Raw genomic sequence first — 19,490 nt, forward strand, 5'->3', positions numbered from 1 at the left:
GGACTATTCCAAGTTGAACAATAGAATAGTATTTGGGGCGGGGGAGGAGGGGGGGTTGGAAAGTAGTCAAAGAGCAAGTAACAACAAATTACCCTGATTGTTTAGTATATATGCAAGAGCTCTTAGCTGTCTCAAGGAGAAAAATGTTAAGCTTTCCATGCTGATGCAACAGTTAAACTGTCTCTGTACCTCACTAACAGGAAGTGACAAATGTGACGGTCAATTTTTTCAAAAAGATCCAAGCATCTGGAGTGCAGACTAGTTAGATCAACTTCAGGTTTTTTGAAACTGCATAATTTGTAGTTCTAGGAATAAGTATGACAAAATATTGAATAGTAAACATGACTGTCATAGAAACATAGAATCTTCTAGGTTGGAAGATCAACTCTAGCCCTTAATCCAGAATAGTCAAGTGCAACCCTGTCCACATACACACATCTTCAAAATTCTACCAGGGGTGGTGACTCAACCACTTCCCTAGGTGGCCTGTTCCTATGTTTGACAACCCTTTCCATGAAGAATTATTTCCTAATACTCAATTTAACCACCCCCTGCCCCACCTGCCCACCCTCCCCAGCAGAACTTGATGCCATATTTCTTCTTCTATCACTTGTGACTTGGGATAAGAAACTGACCCCCACCTGACTACGCCTTCCTTCCTCCCTTTAGAGAGTTGTAGAGAGTGACAAGGTCCCCTTTCAGCCTTCTTTTCTCCAGGCTAAAAGCCCCCAGCTCCCTGAGCCACTCTTCCTATGAGTGACTATCTGGACCCTTCCCTAGCTCTCTTCCCTTCTCTGGACTTGCTCCAGCACCTCAAAGACTCAAGAAAGTCTTTCTTGTCATGAACACAGGATTTGAGGTGTGGCCTCACCAGTGCTGGGTGCAGGGGGACAATCCCTGCCCTGGTCCTGCTGGCCACACCATTGCTGACACAGGCCAGGATGCCATTGGCCTTCTTGGCCACCTGGGCACAGCTGGCTCATGTTCAGCTGCTGTCAGAGGGCACCCCCAGATCTTTCTCCACCAGGCCTGTAGTATTGCAGGTGGTTGTCTTGGCTGGATGCTTTGATAGACAGTATCAAAGGCTTTACTAAAGTCCAGGTACACAACATCCACAGCCATTCCTCATTCCCTCACTCAGCTGGTCAGCCTGTCACAGAAGGAGGTCAGGTCAGTACAAGTAGCACCTGCCTTTCATAAACCTGTGCTGGCTGGGCCTGATCACCCAGTTGTCCTATGCATGCTGCGTCATAGCACTCACGAGGATCTGCTCCATAACCTTCCCTGGCACTGAGGTCAGGCTGAGTGTCCTGTAATGCCCCAGATCCTCCTTCTGGCCCTTCCTGTAGATGGGCTGCCCATTTGCCAACCTCCATTTGTCTGGGACCTCCCTGGTGAGCCAAAACTAGTGATAAATGATTGAAAGTGGTTTGGTGAGCTCTTCCATCATCTCCCTCAGTACCCTTGTGTGTGCCTAAGTGGTCCAAGAGATTGCTGACCATTATTCCTTGGTTTATGAGGTTTTCATCCTTCCTCCTGTGCCTGTCTTGTAGCTCAGGTGTCTGGGTACCCTGTGAATAATTGGCCTTTTTATTAACAACTGAGGCAAAGAAGGCACTGAGAATCTCAGGGTCTTCCTCATCCATTGTCACAATCTTCCTTCTTGCCTCCAATAAAGGATGGAGATTCTCTTTATCTTCTTATTGCTAATGTATTTATAGAAACATTTTATTGTCTTTTACAGCAGTAGCCAGAACTCTTTGCCAAAGAATTCTTTGAAAATCTGGAATGTCCACATTTTGTAATGGTTTGGTTGGTATATGCCACATACTTCTGGAAACTTATAAAATTCCTCAGGGCAGGACCTAAACCAACCATAAACTAGTAGGGAGGGAATACTTTTATAAGCAGAGTTCAGGTGTGCATCATTCAGAGAAGTTAGAGATGACATGGGACTTTAATAAATTTTGACATTACACATTTTTCTGGTGGTTTCACCTTGTTCATTGGGAAGGATCTCACAGTACTCAGTGGCCTGCTGATCAGAGGAGAATCACTAAATACAAGCCAAAGAACACAAAGGGAAAAGCCCTTGGTTTATACTTGGCATGGTAAGCTCAGGTTAGTCATTGCCACTCAGGACAGAGATTTTGCAGTGATGCTGGACAGGTCACTGAAGATGTCATTTCTATGCTCAGTGACAAGAAAAAAGGAAACCAAGCAGTGTGAGATGTGAAGAAAGGGAAAGAGAGAAAGCATGTGTATTTGTGTACCCTATATATGTATCCTAGTGTGTATGTGTAGCCTTTATTTACTGCCAAAGCCTAAGTGCTCATTTCCTCTTGCTGTGCCCAAGGCTGTCCAAGACCTCTCAGGACATTTTTATTTCCTCAATTAACAGCAGCACTGCTATCAGCTCAATAGTTCAGTAGGAAATTTTTAAAAATCTAAGCCAAATTATATGATTCAGTACTTTAGAAACATTCATACAAAAAAAAAAAAACAAAACAGAAAACCAAAAACAAAAAGAGTATGGGTTTTTCCAAGAGTTTAAAAGGGTCTTTTTATCACTTTGAATGGTTGAAGAAGGTCAATTTATATTTGCCTTCATATTTGCAGTTTTGTTCTTTTTGTAACCATTAATTACACTTCTTACAATCAAATTAATAACTTGCTATTTACCAGTGAACCTTCACAAAGATTCTAACCAGATCTGATTTCTCTTTTTTAATGCTTCGGGTTTTGTTCTTTTATTTCTCTATCAATTGTATTTTTATATATTTTTTAAATGGGAATATCTCATTAGTAATCATTTTTTCCCATTAGATTCAAAGCAAAATTCAATAAAATTTATTTAATAATGTGAATTAGCTCTCAGTATACCCGTTCTAAATAATTTTTCCTCAACATCTATTTCCTTAGAGTATATGATAAATCTGGTTTTAGTTCACAAAAAAAGACAAATGTGAATAAAACTATGAGTGGCAAAATAATGACATCCTCATTCCTCAGGTACTCTACAACTGATGCAGAGGATTTTTCATCCTGGCTTGAAGAATTGAGTGTGCAATCAAATCTTTCCTGAAAACAATTGTTTTCTTTCCAGTCAGACTTTTCTACAATTGCCTTTAAATAATGTTCATAGTCCCTTATTTTTATTATCTTCATATAAAATAAATTACTTTTCTCTCCCAAGAGAATATATTGAATTTTTCACAAACTGTGACAAAAATTTTAATTCTCAGCAAATTTCCTAAAATCATTTTGAATTTTGTTTTCCATTTTATTGTTAAATAGTAGAAAAAACATTCACTTCATATTATCTTACAAAATAAAAATTAGCATGGAACATTTTCATCATTTCTCTTTCAAAATGTTGACAAAGTCAAATATTCATGAAAATTTAAGGTTTCTCTGACTCTGCTTTCTTACATAGAAACTTCTCTTTCAGACATCTTCCAGTAAGTTTTTCTGAGAAAGAATTTTTGAGTGGAACATTAAGGGCTACAGGAAGAATCTGGATACTTGTGCAATCTAGGAAATTTTCTCAAGTGTGGGAAAAATGTTGAGCATTTGTGAAGTAGGTTGTAAGTAATAGAACACTGAAGTCATAGCTTGGGTATAACCCTACTACCATCAGATATGAGTGGGGGTCTCCAGATCAAAGGATTTAGGGATTTCTTAGCTTTGGCTGGCTACTGAATGCTATAGAGTAGAAATAAAAATAATTACTTTTACACTAAACTGTGAAAAGAAATATGTTCAGAACATGCTGGTAAAAAAAAATCTTCCTTTGTAGACAATGAATCCTCTTAGACATAGTCTTGGCTTCCAGGATTCTGTTTCTGGTGAGGAAACCCTATTCACTGTGCTTCAGAAATTACTTCAGGAAAGATCCTAATAGCTGAGAGATTTCCGGAGATCAGGGAAGACTAAGTGCCATCTCTGCTGTAAGATTTGGGTGTTGGGTTTGGAGCTATAGTAATTAAGTGTGTGGAGGCGAATTAGAAAAACAAACGTGTTTGTTAAGAGATTAATTCAATCATCATTAGTATGAGAGTCGGAGCATTCACAAAGGCCAAAGACTGGTTCAAACTGGTTTTCATAATCCCCACCCACCTAAGTTCTACCCAAGGCATTAATTTAAAACATTGCATCATCAAGAAAAATAAAATACTCTCACTGGCTGATCAATGAACCTAAGAGCAGGACATTGTCACCTAGAAGTTTTTGTGACCTGATTAACCTTTTTGCTCTCTACAGCTGAGCCCCATTCTTGCTGACCCCAGCCCTAGAAGTGCCCTAAGGCTGTGCTGCTCTATCCAAAAAGACACCTGGGTATTCTGTGAAAATCAGTCTGGCCTCTCCCTCATCCCCAGAGGTTAAGTTTCAAGGAAGGGTCTTACTGGGAATGCCTTCTTTTATCTTCAACAGGCTCTATTTGCCACTGCTCTCCAAGAAAATGGAGGAAGCAGGGGTAGAGGAATGGTGTGCCAAGATGATGGTCTGCTAGTGACTGTGTGTGATGTGAGGAAAGGCAAGAAAAGAATGTCAGAGGAGATATCAGCATGTAGGAGACAACACTAGACAGGGTATTGTCAAGTTTGGATTAGGGAACTTCTGTCACAGTTTCAACAGTTTTGCTGTTAAAAGTAAGATTTGAGATGCTTGTGTAATAGTTGTTACATAGAAAAATGGCTTTTTTTAATTTGTCTGCATATTGATCTAGAGCAGGATTTTTAAAAGCTATATGGTATTGGTCTAAATCTTCTCCCAGCATGGTTAAAAGCAGTGGCCACAGCAAAATTTAATCTACTCTATATCCATTCAAAACAAAATTGAAACCTGCCTCCCTTCTGCACTTGTTCCCTGGTGCATTCCTGTGTTTGTATGTTCATTTTCAACAGAGCTGTTCTGACAAGGTGTAATAAAAAAGGTAAATTTACTCAGGCTTGCAAGATCACTTTCTGTGTCCTTTCTTTGAGAATTAGCCAAAATCCATATGGTGTGCTTGGACAGCTGAGCTTCTGAGCCACAGAATAATGTCATTACTGTTTATTTCAATCCACTTTGACCAACTTTACTTGATCAGATGTGTGATTAAAGGTAGACATTTGATTCAGTATCACTCAGGAGTACACAGGAGGTAAAGAAAGCAGTTCAGATGAGATGGTCCCAGATAGCAGGGTCAATGGACCAAATGGGAAGGTGAAGAAGAACTTTTTAATGAAGGCTTTCAGAATAATGTTAGTTGCTTAAGTCTTGAATTACTCATTGGGATGATTCTTGTTAAGTATATTTTCATGTTGTATAGACACACATTTATTAAAATTTTAAGTACTCTATTGCTGTTGGAAACCCATAATTAATTGATTAATTCCTTTCTTTCTTTAACGCAAGAACATTATTAGGAAAGAAGGACAGACCAGTAGTTACAAAGCATTGGGCTGGGACTTGGGAGTTTCTGCTTCCCTTCCCAGCTCAGTCACAGGTTCACGTTACAGAAACAGCTTCTTGGCTGCTCATAGCTACCCACTAAGATATAGTGACCATCCTTCCTCTGAGTATATGTACTGATCATCCTTCCTCTCCTAGCTTACATAGTCAAAACAGGAGTTAGCTGCCATACCGCAGGTAAATAATATGATTTTAAAACCACAATACTGGATGGGCAATAGATGAAGAGGTTCAGGTGAAATAATCAATGCTGGCATGATGCTTGGTTCAAACTGAAAGACAAAAAAAAAAAAAAAAGTCAGTGAGTGCAAAGGTCTTATCCTTCTCTATTTTCCTGTATATGACTCTTATGATGTAGGTGCTGGCAACAGATATTTGCATTTTCTAGACATGAAAGAAAAATACCTGGTAAAAGGATTGGTTTGTGCTGTGTCATGGGGTGCATACAGGGGCATTACTTGCAATACTTGGGTGTCCTTAATCACCCATCCCCATGCTGTAATGTACCTCAGAACTACCACCCCTTGAATACAAGTGCTAAGCTTAGCAGGAAAGAAGACACTTTCTGTAAAGCCCAGAGGACTTTTCATGGAAGCTTGCAATTGAGGAAGTTTTCAAGTTTCACTTTGAAGCTGTATAAAGTTGTATCTTGCAGACCATAGATTTTTCAAATTGTGTATCACTGTTACCAAGGAATGTGTCATGGAATAAAACTGATAAAAATGATCCTGTCTTCATTAAACTCAATAAAGAACTAAAGTAATGCTCAAGAACTTTGAAAGTAATTTTTTATTTTCACATCATCTAATCTCAGTGAGTAGGTTAGATGTGTCATTTTTATCTTAAAAGTGAGAAAAATGAAGCGTATTAGTGTTAGTGATGTTCCCAAGGCCAAAACTGAGCTGCTCAACAGAGATAGCCATCTATCCTGGATTTTCAGTCCAGTGGTTCTCTCATCAGGCGGTCCATCCCCATCTGAAATCATTCCAGTATCCTGAACAGTACTTGGCCAATGAAAGACATTACTGGAGATCTTTATGGTCAATAAGATTATTTTGTCATCTATTTTGGTGGTTAGAAGGAACAGAAAACAGAATGCATGCTATTCTTTCACAATATCCCACATGGAAATCACCCAGATATTAAAATCTTGGTAGGAAAAATCAGTCTTCTTTTGAAAGATTCTGGGGCCTAAATAAAGGTTTCTAATGTTAGAGCAATTTGCCTACACTCCTGTTCCTTTTATAGGAGATTATGGTTGCTGTGTCATACCCACCACCCTGCACACACTCAAGCAGCAATAAGGGATTCAGGTGTTCAGTTGTTATTGGTGCACCATACATGTAACACACCTGCTATATTTTAGTGTATAATTTGCAACTGAAATTGGTTTTCCAACTGAAAAATTATGATGAGTGTTCATTAATGGTCTTTGCCATTGGTAATTTTTTTTAAATTCTCGTTCCTCTTCTCTACTTAGTTCATATGAATGATGCTAATTCAAATGAAAAAAAGTTCTGTGAGCAGAACTTACCCCTCCTTGTGCAAATTTTCTTCACTATATATAGACTATATTTCATACAATTTCCCAGTCCCTTTCTAAACTACTGAATTTTTTCTTTCTGACAAGACAGTATAGGAGATTCTCCAAGGAAGTATTGAAAACATGGCATGACCACTATGAGCGGATTGGGCATTTACTCTTCATTATATACCTCATCCAGACTAGAAAAAACATAGTTCACCAGACATGCATACATCTCCAATCTTAGCCATTTTCCTACACTCTGGGTGCCTGATCCTTCCCAAAGATTATACCATAATTCAAGGCTATCAGCAAGGAAATGGAGGGGAAGGCAGTGTCCAGTTCCTTCCTAATTACATACTCGATTTCCTTTATATTGCTGTTTCGTCAATATGCTTGTGGTCTGTATTCTTTACACTAAAAGTCTTTGTTTAAGTTACAATATAACAGATTTAGAGATATAAAATTTTTTGATATTTGAAGTAAGTTGTGTATTTGTAAGCCATAATCCCAGAAGAGTTTTATTGTTGCTAAATTGACACAAAACTCTAATTTCCTTACCTAAGGTATAGAAGCAAAACAAGAACACTGGACAAGTTGAGTGGTTCTCTTGTCATTGAATATACCAGTTAATGGTTAATTAAGAACTTTTAAAACCTGCTTTGGAATGTTCTATTCAAAACGAAACAAACTGTCTGGAAGATGTTTCAAGGTATTAGCAAATGCATGAAATGAATATATGGCTCTATTTCTCCTAAAGACATCAAAATGTGAGCTGGGGCGTGGTGTAGAAACTGACCTACATGAACTATAGAGCAGTAACATGGACTCAGGCAATGTAGACTTCGTCATGATTTTAATTATCAGAAGGAATAAAAAACATCTATTTTGTTATTTCCATGTTCTGTACTTTTATTCCTATAAAAAAAAAATAAATAGTAGAGCAAAAGATCTAGTTCATTAGATAAATGATCAGTATGAAGCTGGTTAACATGGTTTCATGACAGAGTTGAAACTGTGGTCAGCAGGGAGGTGGGACTGTGATGGCTCACGGCAGTGCGTGCTACACCTGGCATGCGTGCGTCTGTGTGCTCATCATTTTAGTTTCAAGCTGCTCTAGTACCTTATTTCTGCTGCTATAATGAAATGGTAAGGAAATGCCTTGTTAAAGTTTAGCTTAACATTATTAAAAACAAAACAGTAATTACAAGGCATCACAAATGAAAGAGAAAACAAGAGGCTTATAACCATTTTGTAACACAGTTCGTCCTTGACCACCATGACCTGTTATTCACTTGGGCTTTAATGAGTAAAATAATCTCTGTGTTTGTGATCTTCACAGCCAGAGTTAGAAGGAGCAAGTAAAAAGAGAAGGGGGAGGGGGAGAGTGGAAGAAATATAGAGGAAAACAAAGAAGGGGAGTGTCCAGACAACGTTTATCTATGTTCTGTCTCCATGTTTATCTATGTTTGTAACAACAAAATTACACATGTGAGTAAACAAGTACAAAGAAAAGAGTCATCACAAGTGAGGAAATGTATTTTATGTCACCACTCAATCATGGTCTTTATTGTTAATTGGAAAAATTCAGTCATCCTAATCCATCAGCATTTCAGTCCTATTGGGAAAAGGTAATAGAAACAAACAGCACTTGTTTTCATTTGAACAATTCAAAAGTGTGTGAGAGGGCAAGGAGAATGAGAAGTGGGTGAGCACACGCAGTACTCCAACATGTGGGAGTAAACAGCCTGCTCCTTGTATTCTCACCTCTTGTACTCCCGCCCAAGGCAGGAACTGAGATGCACACAGAACTGAGAAAGATGAAGGGACCACATCAGCCAGGGTGGGACATCTATCATGGAAACCTGTCTACCACATACCCCCTCAGTGGTGTTAAGCTACAGAGTGAGAAGGTACAGGCAATTACTTTGTCATCCATATACAGGCTGAGGATCATGCAGAAGATTTGTCTCAGGGTAGATTTTGGAAGAGCACCAACCTGATGTGATACGTGGCTGCCAGCTCCACGTGTGCTTCATCGCAACACAGAAGGTCTGACTTCTGGCACCGAGAGAGAGCGCCTGTTTCTAGTGATTCCAGGCACAATCTCTTGCTTTCCAGTAGGGTCCTGATCACACATTTGCACTTAGGCTTTTCCACATGGTCAGAGGTAGCAGAGAGGATGTCACTGCTGCTATCGAAACAGCTGAAGATTGTCAGCTTCTTTGGCTGAACAACAGAGATGGTCCTTGTGAACCCTGTTCCATCAATATTTGCTTTGTTTCCTCCTTTCTTTTGGTTGGCTCTCATTTTTATCAGGTCTGTGTAATGTTTAACATCTCTAATTAAGCAGAAGGTGACAAAGCAGTATAAGTAACAGTGTGGGGAACAGCATGGTCAGCTGAATGCAACGGGGCTTCTGATTTTGTAAGTACTACACACACATTTTTGTTTTTAGAGAGTTGGAGATGATGCTTTCTGTAGTCAGTGGAATTTTAATATTAGGTTAATTTCATTTCTCTGTTTGTGATTTGGTTCTGTGTGGATGTTGCAATGAAATATTAACCAAGCAGATGTGCAAGGGACCAGTGGGACCTGCTGTTCTGGGGAAATATCCTTAGACTGAAATCAAACTAAAAAATCCCTTTGAAGTCATGGTGACTTATTAAGTACTTGTTAAAAGAGAATACTGATGTAATCACCTTTCAGGCTGGAAACAGCCTTCACAGTGACTCAAAATTAGTATAATCCCACTAGTGACTGAACAACCAGGTCCAATTTAAAAACTCTTCTGGTGACTTAATTTATAAAGCAACAATTGAATTGCTAAGGCCAGGCTCTCTAATTAAGACTGGGGTGATTGTAGGGGGTAGGTGGAAGGCCACAATTTAAATTTAATTGCCCCTTTTCCTCCCATAGACAAACTAATATGTGGTCTGGAAGAGAATTCTTTTCTAATTTGCATAAAAAGTATTTCCGGCTTTAACAAAGCCTTGACAATTTTTTCAGCTTTGAAATGTTAACAAAAATATTGGTGTCAGAAATTTTCTAATCTCAAAATGTTGAAATTAACGTTTTTCATTTCTGAAAGGAAAAGTATGTGAGGAAAACTTGATGAAAATATTCAGTGCTTTCCAGCTTTTGATAGAAATACTTCTTCTAGATTTCTGTAGAAAGTTTATCAGGAGAAGTTTTTAACCGATCTGTTACAGCAGAAGTTAAAAGCATGCCTAATATAAGTTTGCTGCAGAAAAAAACCCCCAAACTATACTGTCTGCTTCAGAAATTCTTTAAAATTTAGGCTAAGCTCAACATGGACACAGAAAGTAAAATTATTTTTTTCTTTCTCACTTAAGTGTCCAATATCTCAAATAACTAGAGAAAAACAGACTATGACATGTTTAACATTAAATACATTTGAAACACATTTCGTACTATATTATTTCTTTTTTCCACAGTACATAAGGGTTGTTTGGGTTTTGCCTTTTTTTTTTTTTAACTATGAAAAAGAGGCAGAGTTCTGCTTAAAAGTTATCTGCAAATAGTTTTATCACATTCCCATCTAGGGCCATACTCCATGTTTTAAGGAAATTCAAATTTAGCGTTCCCACTTGTTACTGTGGGTCACTGCAGTGGGCCCTGGCTGATCTCGGGCAGACTCAGTACACTCAGATCCTAGCAAATATGAGAACACACAGCTATCTTTATGTTTGCTATGAAAAAAAAGAAAGACTATCAATACAAAAATAAAATAACTGGTTAATCACTAAGAGTCCTTGAACTTGGGCTGCCATCAGAAACTCTAAATCTTTAGATAGTATATACAGTCATCTTTCACATCTAGGAATGAATGTAGGACCAACAGAACTTTACCACAGACATGGGAAAATACATTCCTGAAAGAAAAATATATAAATAGGCTGTATTTGCTGGAAACCAGAAGACGACCCATGACAGTAGAAAAGTTCTAGAAATGCTTTCATGCTGAATATATGAGAACAAAAAGCTTATTTTCATTGATAGCTTATTATAGTTCTGAAGAGGGTTTATATGAGATGCCTCCCCAGAACTGCAGGGAACTGCATTCAGTAAACAAGAGATTTGTTCCAGCTCATGTGGAGAGCAGGTGGTTCATGTGAAGTATATCATGTCAGCTTTAGGAGAACAAGCATAATGAAGAAGCTTGTAATCTCCAAGGGAATTAATCTGTGTGCTTTGGTGTCCAAATGAGATGAGTGCTTCTCTCCCTCTTTGACCCAGGTCCTTCCCACATTCCATGCAGGTTAACCCATGGTGAGGGGCACACCACCATTTAAGAAGTTACAAACACTTGTTGCAACTCCCCCAAAAGGAAGATTCCTTCATTCCAAACATGCACCAAACCTGCTGCTTGCTCATGAGATTGTGCCCACCTCTCTGTGCACTGCTGTCATGGCACAGGATGCTCCAGGCTTTTGCTTTGGAGTTCATGTAGTTCACCTTCTTCCATCACTTATCAGTTTTGGCCAGTAACTGGCTGTGTGAGTAAGTAGCCATGAAGTAAAGAGGGATGTGAATTTAACAAGCACAGGATAGTCCATGATAGCTCTCTGTCCATGTGCTGCTGCCCTGAGGAAAGTGAGGGAATTTCCTCAGTCCCAGTAAGTAGTGAGCTGCCTCACATTTCCTTACATATATCAAATTGCTTTTGGGCAGATGCTGTGGAATATTTGATGTCTTTGAAACCCACACCCTGCCTTACCTTGTAATAACTTGTATGTCTGGATGTACCCTATAGAAGACAGTGTTTTGGGGAGATAATGTCATTGTGAACAAAAATTATTACAGACTGTAGCTTTATATTTTCTTTGCCAATGGAAAAAAGTACTGCTTTTTCAGAGCAGTTACAATGGAGTATTATGAATTTCTTATGCCTGACATTTTAGTCTATAATTTATTAGAATTTGTTACATAAATTTGACATTGTGCCCATGAGAACTTGAAGCTTGCTATGTACATAGATATTTACAGTTGAACTATGCAACATTTGTGCTAACAAGCTATTCATTATTTCTTACTACCAAGCACATCATTAGCATCTGCTCATTTAATGACTGTTTATTTTGTGACAGAATAATTTGAAAAGAAGATGAAGTTTCTCCATTGCCTGTGTTTACTCCTTGCTGCTCTTTGTGCTGTAACCCATTGCTGCCCTGAAGACATTTGCCATGAAGTCAACAATACTAATCTGCAAGATGGAAGAGAAAATTTATTAACATATAGCTGTGACAAGAAAGGCTCTAACCATGCAGATTTTGTATTTAGATTTTACAAGCAGGTTTCTTCAAAAGAAGTTGATAAAAATGTGTTCTTTTCTCCTATGAGTATCTCCACTGCCTTTGCCATGCTGGCTGTTGGTGCTAAATCAATGACTCTCTCTCAGATTTTTGAAGGACTGGGCTTTGATGACCTGACTGAAACTCGCATAAATGATGTACACGAAAGTTTTCACAAAGTTTTGTCAGTACTGAACTGTGCTGATGTTAATATCACATTAAATATAGGGAATGCCCTTTTTACAGCTACTGGGTATGAACCACAGGAGTTGTTTTTACAAAATACCAAAAAATTTTATGATGCAGATGTTTTCTCCAGTGATTTTCATAATCCAGAAGAAGCTACACAGCAAATCAATAAATATGTAGAAGAGAAAACCAAGGGGAAAATTCCTGAATTAGTTGGTCATCTTGATCCAAGTACTGTACTGGTTCTTGTTAACTACATTTACTTTAAAGGTAAGATGATTAACATATATTTCAATAGATAGTTTTGATACAAAAAAAAATTTTAGGGAACTTATGATGATTTATTACCAGAGTGACAATTTAGAAAAGAACTAAACTATGCAGGACCTTTCAAGTAAAGATTAGATCTGGCCAAAAGCAGAGTATCTGATTGTTGAGAAATACTGATTTCTTTGTTTTGATTCAATTTGCTTGAAAGCTATGGACAGAAAAGTTCCACCCTAGTGGATGCCTCATAGACAAGGATCCACATGGTCTCACTGTTTGAGGCCATAATGACTAAAGATGTGTCCAAGTCTGACTGTACATGCCAGTCAGACTTGGTGGACTGACATCCTTGCACAGGGACCCCAGTTTTATGGTAGATCTACTAGGTCCTCTGCATGAAAAACTGGGACATAATATCTTGAGGGCCTGTGCTTCTGGAGCCTTGCTCAAATGTTAGGACTCTTTAACTGCTGATGAATTCTACACCAGGCCGAGTGCAGTCAGCTTGCATAGGGTACAGCCTAAAAGAAAAGGCATAAGAAGGGCCTGTGACTGAATGCTTGATTGTTTTTAAATGGCATGAAAGGCATTAAACAGGCTTACGGTCAAAGAAGGACTCTCAACTGGTCATCAGCCTTTGGTTGTCTTTTCAGCAAGACATGACGTGTGCACACAAAATATGATGAGCTTACTGCACAGCTAGAATGCATTATTGGGTATTATGGAGGAGGTTGAAGTGATTAAGGGAGCCTCTTCTCTCATCAATATACCTCCAGTGTCCTACATTCGAGCTGTTCTAATTTAGATGAGCTGTTCTTCATGATCTTCACATTGGAGTATAACAACATCTCTTTTTCCCCATCAGCTGCCTGGGAAACATCTTTCGATCCTTTGCGCACACAGGAGGATGATTTTTTTGTGAACCCAAATGCATCTGTTAGAGTCAACATGATGCAGCATGATGGTATCTCAAATGTTTACTATGACCGGGATCTCTCCTGTGTGGTGGTAGAGCTGCCTTACCAGGGCACTGCACGAGCATTGCTTATTCTGCCTGATGATGGAAAGATGAAGCAAGTGGAAGATGCTCTCTCCAAGGAAACGGTTTGTAAATGGGATAGCAAACTTGCGACCAGGTAACTCTTAGTATATGGATTGCTATATTTCAGCACACATCACTCTTTTCAAGGGAAAATGCCAATTTCAGATCATCTCCTACTGGATGATGATTTCATAAAGGGATGTTTTAAGCAATTCCTCAAAAGAGTCAGAGCAGAGCACAATCACTAAGAAACTGCAGGCTCTGTGACCTGACAGAAGGGGACACAGCATTGTAACAGCTGCCTCAAAACTTGCTTGGCTACTTTTTGACTCCTTACCTCTTCTTTCATGGTGTTAACACAATTAATTTCCTTCACCATGTCTTAGATTTCATCCTCCTTTTCCCTTACTTTAGGCTTTCCACTGTCTGCTTTCTCTCTAACCCTTTATCCAAAAAAATCTCTACTAGCTGCTCATGTGGCACTGGGATGAAAGAGTGACAATGAACAAATTTGGTTATTTTCCCAAAATCACATAGACAGTGAAAATACAAGATGGTGCATCTCTCAGGAAGCCAAAATTGCTCAAGGAATACAAAGACTACCATCAAACAAACTCGCAATCAAAAGAATGCTTTCAAGTGTTGCCGAGTTGCATACACCCAGCTGGCTGTAAAGAGGCTGCAAGGGCTCACTGCTCTTTTCTTTTCTTTGATCAACAGGAGATTAAATCTGCAGTTGCCAAAGTTTTCTATTAGTGGGTCTTATGATGTTAAAACCCTGCTTGAGCAAATGGGCATTACTGAAGTGTTCTCAGGTAATGCTGATCTGTCTGGAATTAGTGGCAACCACGATCTCCAGGTTTCACAAGTAAGTAGACAGAGCTGGTGATGGGATGGTGTTTGGCTGATTTGATCAGTTATGTCTGGGATTTTTAAAGACTTTATTTCCCTCTTTATATTATTAAAGCTGTAAGTAAAACTCACAATGACATGTAGGGGCTAGCTCAGTAATTGTGCTTTTTTACAGAAAGAATCTGCCAGCTCACTTTTGTATTACTTTAATGCTGTTATTAAAAAGCTGGATATTAAATACATAGACATATTGGGCAACACTTTAAATAACTTCTTTGCACTGGAATACAATAGTTTACATGAAGTTGTGTCATTTGTAAACTACAAATGAGGAATTCATTATGATATTTGTGTTGATTAATATCTCAATTTTTAATATTCCCAAAGTTTTCAGGAAATCTCAGTTTGCAGTAGCAGAATTTGACTGTGACAGTTTGAGCTGTGATTTAATGCTAAAAATGCCAAATACTGCCCCATATTAGCATTTAAATATCAGTTTTTAGTTAACCTTGAAATAAGAGAAAGTGCTGCTGTAGAAGTCCAAACCATCTAAGAAATTAAACTAGCTTTTATATGGGGTATTTTTATCCCTTTCTACTCAGCACTGTTGAGAATGCATTTCAGTGTGTCTATGCTAATTTTGGGCCCTCCTTGCTCAGTCCTGGTGTATAAAATACTCCTGTTTCAAACTGTTTGAGATTTATCATACAATAAAATTTAATCTACTGGTTTATTACTCCTTTCTTCTCCTAAATGTTCCATAAGAAGAGAATTTATTTTATTCCTGCTTCCTGTCCCATATATAAACCACAGTGTTTTCTCCTATTCTGTGCAGGCAATTCACAAGGCCTTGCTGGAAGTTGATGAAGCTGGAACTGAAGCTGCAGGAGCCACTGCCATCATCTTTACCAGAGTTTCGTTTACTTCTCGTACCATCAAATTCAACAGGCCCTTCCTTATTTTGATCTCTGACAAACAAACTGGCACCACACTTTTCATGGGGAAAATTGTTGATCCTACTAAGGAGTAATAGCTGGGTTATTTGGCACACTGATATTGGATATGGGTTATAATGGCTGCAGCGTTTGCAGTTTTGGAATAGGTAGTGCTGCTAACTAGTCTCTGATTGAGGGATATTCAGAAGTAAATGAGAAATTTTCTTATCAAATTAATAAGAAAGAAACATTGTAAAAAAATCACCATCAACTGACACTTTTAAAATGTAACATTTTCCCCAGCTGAATAATTGTATTGGGTTTGCATGGCAAGGTTCTGGTAGTGGGGGCCTGTGGGAGGCCTGTGGGGGGCCTATAGGGGTGACTTCACTCAGCAGCTGCCAGAAGTTTCCCCTATATCAGACAGAGCCACTGCCAGTTAACTCCAAGGTGGATCTGCTGCTGCCGAAGGCTGAGCCAATCAGGAATGATAGTAACACCTCTGTGGTAACATATTTGAGAAGGGAATAAAGTTATTTTGCAGAAGTAATTGAGGGCAGAGGAGTTCGGACTGAGAATAAATGACAGAAATCATCCTCCAGACACCAAGGTCAGTGCAGAACTAGGGGAGGAGATGCTTCAGGTGCCAAAGCAAAGATCCACCTGCAGGCTGTGGTGCAGCCCATGGTGAGCAGGCTGTCACCATGCAGCCCACGGAGGTCCAGGGGAGAGCTGAGATTCACCTACAGCCCTTGGAGAGGCCCACTCAGGAGTAGGTGGATGTCCAAAAAGAAAGCTGTGACCCCATGGAAGCTCCTGGCAGGACCTGCAGTCCCATGGAGACAGGAGCCCACCACAGAGCCTGAAGGAGCCTTCTAGGCCTGAAGGACTGCATCCTGTGGAAGGGACCACACTGGAGCAGCCTGGGCCTGAAGGACTGCATCCTGTGGAAGGGACCACAATGGAGCAGCCTGGGCCTGAAGGACTGCATCCTGTGGAAGGGACCACAATGGAGCAGCCTGGGCCTGAAGGACTGCATCCTGTGGAAGGGACCACACTGGAGCAGTTCATAAAAGCTGTAGTCCATGGAAGGACTCACACTGGAGGAGTTTGTGGAGGACTGTCTGCTGTGTGAGGGACCCCACAGTGGAGCAGGGAAAAGACTCCTCTCCCTGAGGAGAAAGCAGCAGCAGAACCATGTGATGAACTGGCCATGAGCCTTATTGCCCTTCTCCCTGAGCTGGGACAAAGGTGTTTTTAAGATTTATTTTACTTCTCATTATCCTGCTCTGGTTTTGATTGGTAATAAATTCAGTTAATTTCTCCAAGTCTATTTTTCCTGTCACAGTAATCAGTTTGTGATCTCTCCCTATCCTTATCTCGACTCATGAACCTTTCATTTTATTTTCTCTGTATTTCCCAGTTGAGGAAAGGAGTAATGGAATTACTTTAGTGGGCATTTTTCATCCAGGATCAAACCACCACAACAATTCAACTTATTAATGCATATTCCAAATTTTCCATGGAAGATAACTTTTTATTAAGTATGTTTATATTTAAAAATTCATTATCTCTGCTAAGGAGTTTTGTCCTGCTTTCAGTTCTGGATTACGCACCAAAAGTTTTATCACAATAAGTAACAACTCTTGTCATTCTACTATGTCTTCTCCAGTATTCACCTGAACTGGTCCCTGCAGAGTCCTTTCCTCCTTACATCACTCTTTGCTGCCTAGGCTGATGCTTATCCTCAATCAACCTGTTCTTTCTCACATGTTCCAACTCTTTGCCTAGGACATCTTAAGAAATCATTGACAAAAAAGAAAGAGAATAATCCCTGAAACAATAGACTTATTCTGATGTAGCTCTTATTGCAAGTGCCTCTGCACTCTGCAAGGTCAGCAAAAAACTCTAAGAGATAGTGACATTAGGCATAGCATAAATTGTAAAAGAATTGTCTGTGAAAAAATGTCATTCATGAATAATTGATCAACTGTGGATAATCAATAAAATATACAATGTAATTGAAATATGTCACTTAAGGAATTACTCCAATCTCTTTTACCATTCTATAAATCTCTTAAAGACAACAAACATCTTAAGTCATTCTTACTAACATAGCAGATATCAGTAAAATATATCTTAAAGCTGTTAAATGAGTGCAGCTTCTCTCATATGGAAATTGTGATTCTTCATATTCTCTCTTTACACGCCTATTTGGATAAAATCTGTTCTCAAGAAATACCTAAACACTTTCTTGCTGTTGTGGGTCTGTAGATCACCCACTCTTGCAGTGGAGCACTGGGGCTAAACTCTATAGCAAAGAGGCACATTGCACAGCTGCTGCCTCAAGGAGAGGCTGACTTTGACAGCTTCTATCCCACTGCACTGCTCTCATGCCATTGCACATTGATCCTGGATACTTTTTTTGCAGGTGAGGTTGAATCCCCATCCCTAGGAAGATGAGGCTTCTGAATGTACACTGCTCATTTCTACAGTGATCCTGGCAGTCTCTTTTGAGCACCTCAAAGGTAGTGCAAGCCCCAAATCAACAAACAAGTTCCCCATTCCTGACATCTCTCTGGTCTTCTGACCTGTTCTCCCAAACTTGGCCCACCTTACACAGAGGTGCTTTGCAGATGCAGTGACCCTACTGATGTTTGTAGGATTGGGTTGGTGTATTCTGTGATTCTGAGTCAGGGGGACTTGGAGATTGCTGCCTTGTGTGAGTCCCTTTGCTGCAAGTGGCAAGAACTCAGTGGAAGCCCTGAGCTATTGCTCCTCATGAGGTAAGATGGCATCACTCAGGGGACTGGCAGAGACCACACCTCTGTGCAAAGAGCAGCTTTTACAGAATAAGATCAATGAGAACTTACTGTGGTGTGAGGCAGCCTGCTCTGCAGTGCCCACACAAACTCAGCAGGAGCTGGGAGCAGTTCCTGTGAGATCCCATCCAGATAAATCTGTGCATCAAGACTGATTAGAAGGTAGGATGCTGAGATTTTTATCAAAGCCACAAGATTTTTATCAGAGTGCGGTGGCAGAAAAACAGGTTGTTGGCCTGTTGCTAAAGGGAAAGAAGTTAGGAAAAATCCAATAGTTGCTAGGACAGAGCAAAAGCTTTGGGAAATCACACACAGAGCAACCTCCTTCCCCATCTATCTCCCAGGCCTTTGGGTTTGAGATGGCAGGACAACAGTTGCATTGGTAGTTTCCCTTATGGTCTGTGAAAAATGGCTGCTACTAGCAAAAGTATAAAATGGGATAGATACCTCTGAATGCTGGTTTGGGACCTACCTACCAAGCTGTGGGGCATCTCTATAGTTTTCCTCCAGATGAGTTACTTCATGGCCCAGACCATCAGGTTGACCTGAATTATGGCACAGACTGAGGGTAGGAAGAGGGATCATCCCAAAATCCCTCTGGAAGAAGGGGATGTGTAGGGGACAGGAAACTAATAAATCTTGTGCCAAACATACACCAAAAGCAGAAAAATGCCTACAGTTCACAGTATGAAGGTCTATAGAGCCTGGGCACTGAACATACCTTGCTGATGTTACTCCCAGCACAGTTCTGATAATATTCTTTAGGAACTGAACAATTCTGGAAAGCTTGTGAAGGGAGATGGAGTATTTTTTCCTAATTCCAAGAAAATCTGTCTTGGTCTACTTTGCATCATTTGTCTTTGCAGTTTTCTTTTGTCTTAATATGTGATAGGGAACCCTCTTCATTTTATTAGTGTTATTAAAGGTAGACAAAAAAGGAAGGATTCTGATAGACATAAATAACTAAAATTTTCATTTAGGGACTGTGTATTTAATCTATGGTAAACACGTGTTTTATGGTGCCTCTCATTCATCTGGAGATGTTTTTATTCCTCTGCAATTCCCACTCATGCAATTCTCTCAGCC

General features: G+C 39.5%; 1 protein-coding gene across 1 annotated transcript; it reads left to right on the top strand.

The window, feature by feature from the left end:
- Positions 1 to 12,110: 12,110 nt before the first annotated feature.
- LOC139590668 (serine protease inhibitor A3M-like) lies at positions 12,111 to 15,677 on the top strand. The gene is made up of 4 exons (XM_071428406.1): positions 12,111 to 12,756; positions 13,619 to 13,889; positions 14,516 to 14,663; positions 15,483 to 15,677. The coding sequence occupies exons 1-4, from the start codon at positions 12,111 to 12,113 to the stop codon at positions 15,675 to 15,677; spliced, it is 1,260 nt and encodes a 419-aa protein (XP_071284507.1).
- Positions 15,678 to 19,490: the final 3,813 nt, after the last annotated feature.

Source organism: Agelaius tricolor, unplaced genomic scaffold (genome assembly GCF_023055355.1).
Source record: "Agelaius tricolor isolate 1412-34295 unplaced genomic scaffold, bAgeTri1.0.p SCAF_5, whole genome shotgun sequence".
In the NCBI taxonomy this organism is placed as follows: domain Eukaryota; kingdom Metazoa; phylum Chordata; class Aves; order Passeriformes; family Icteridae; genus Agelaius; species Agelaius tricolor.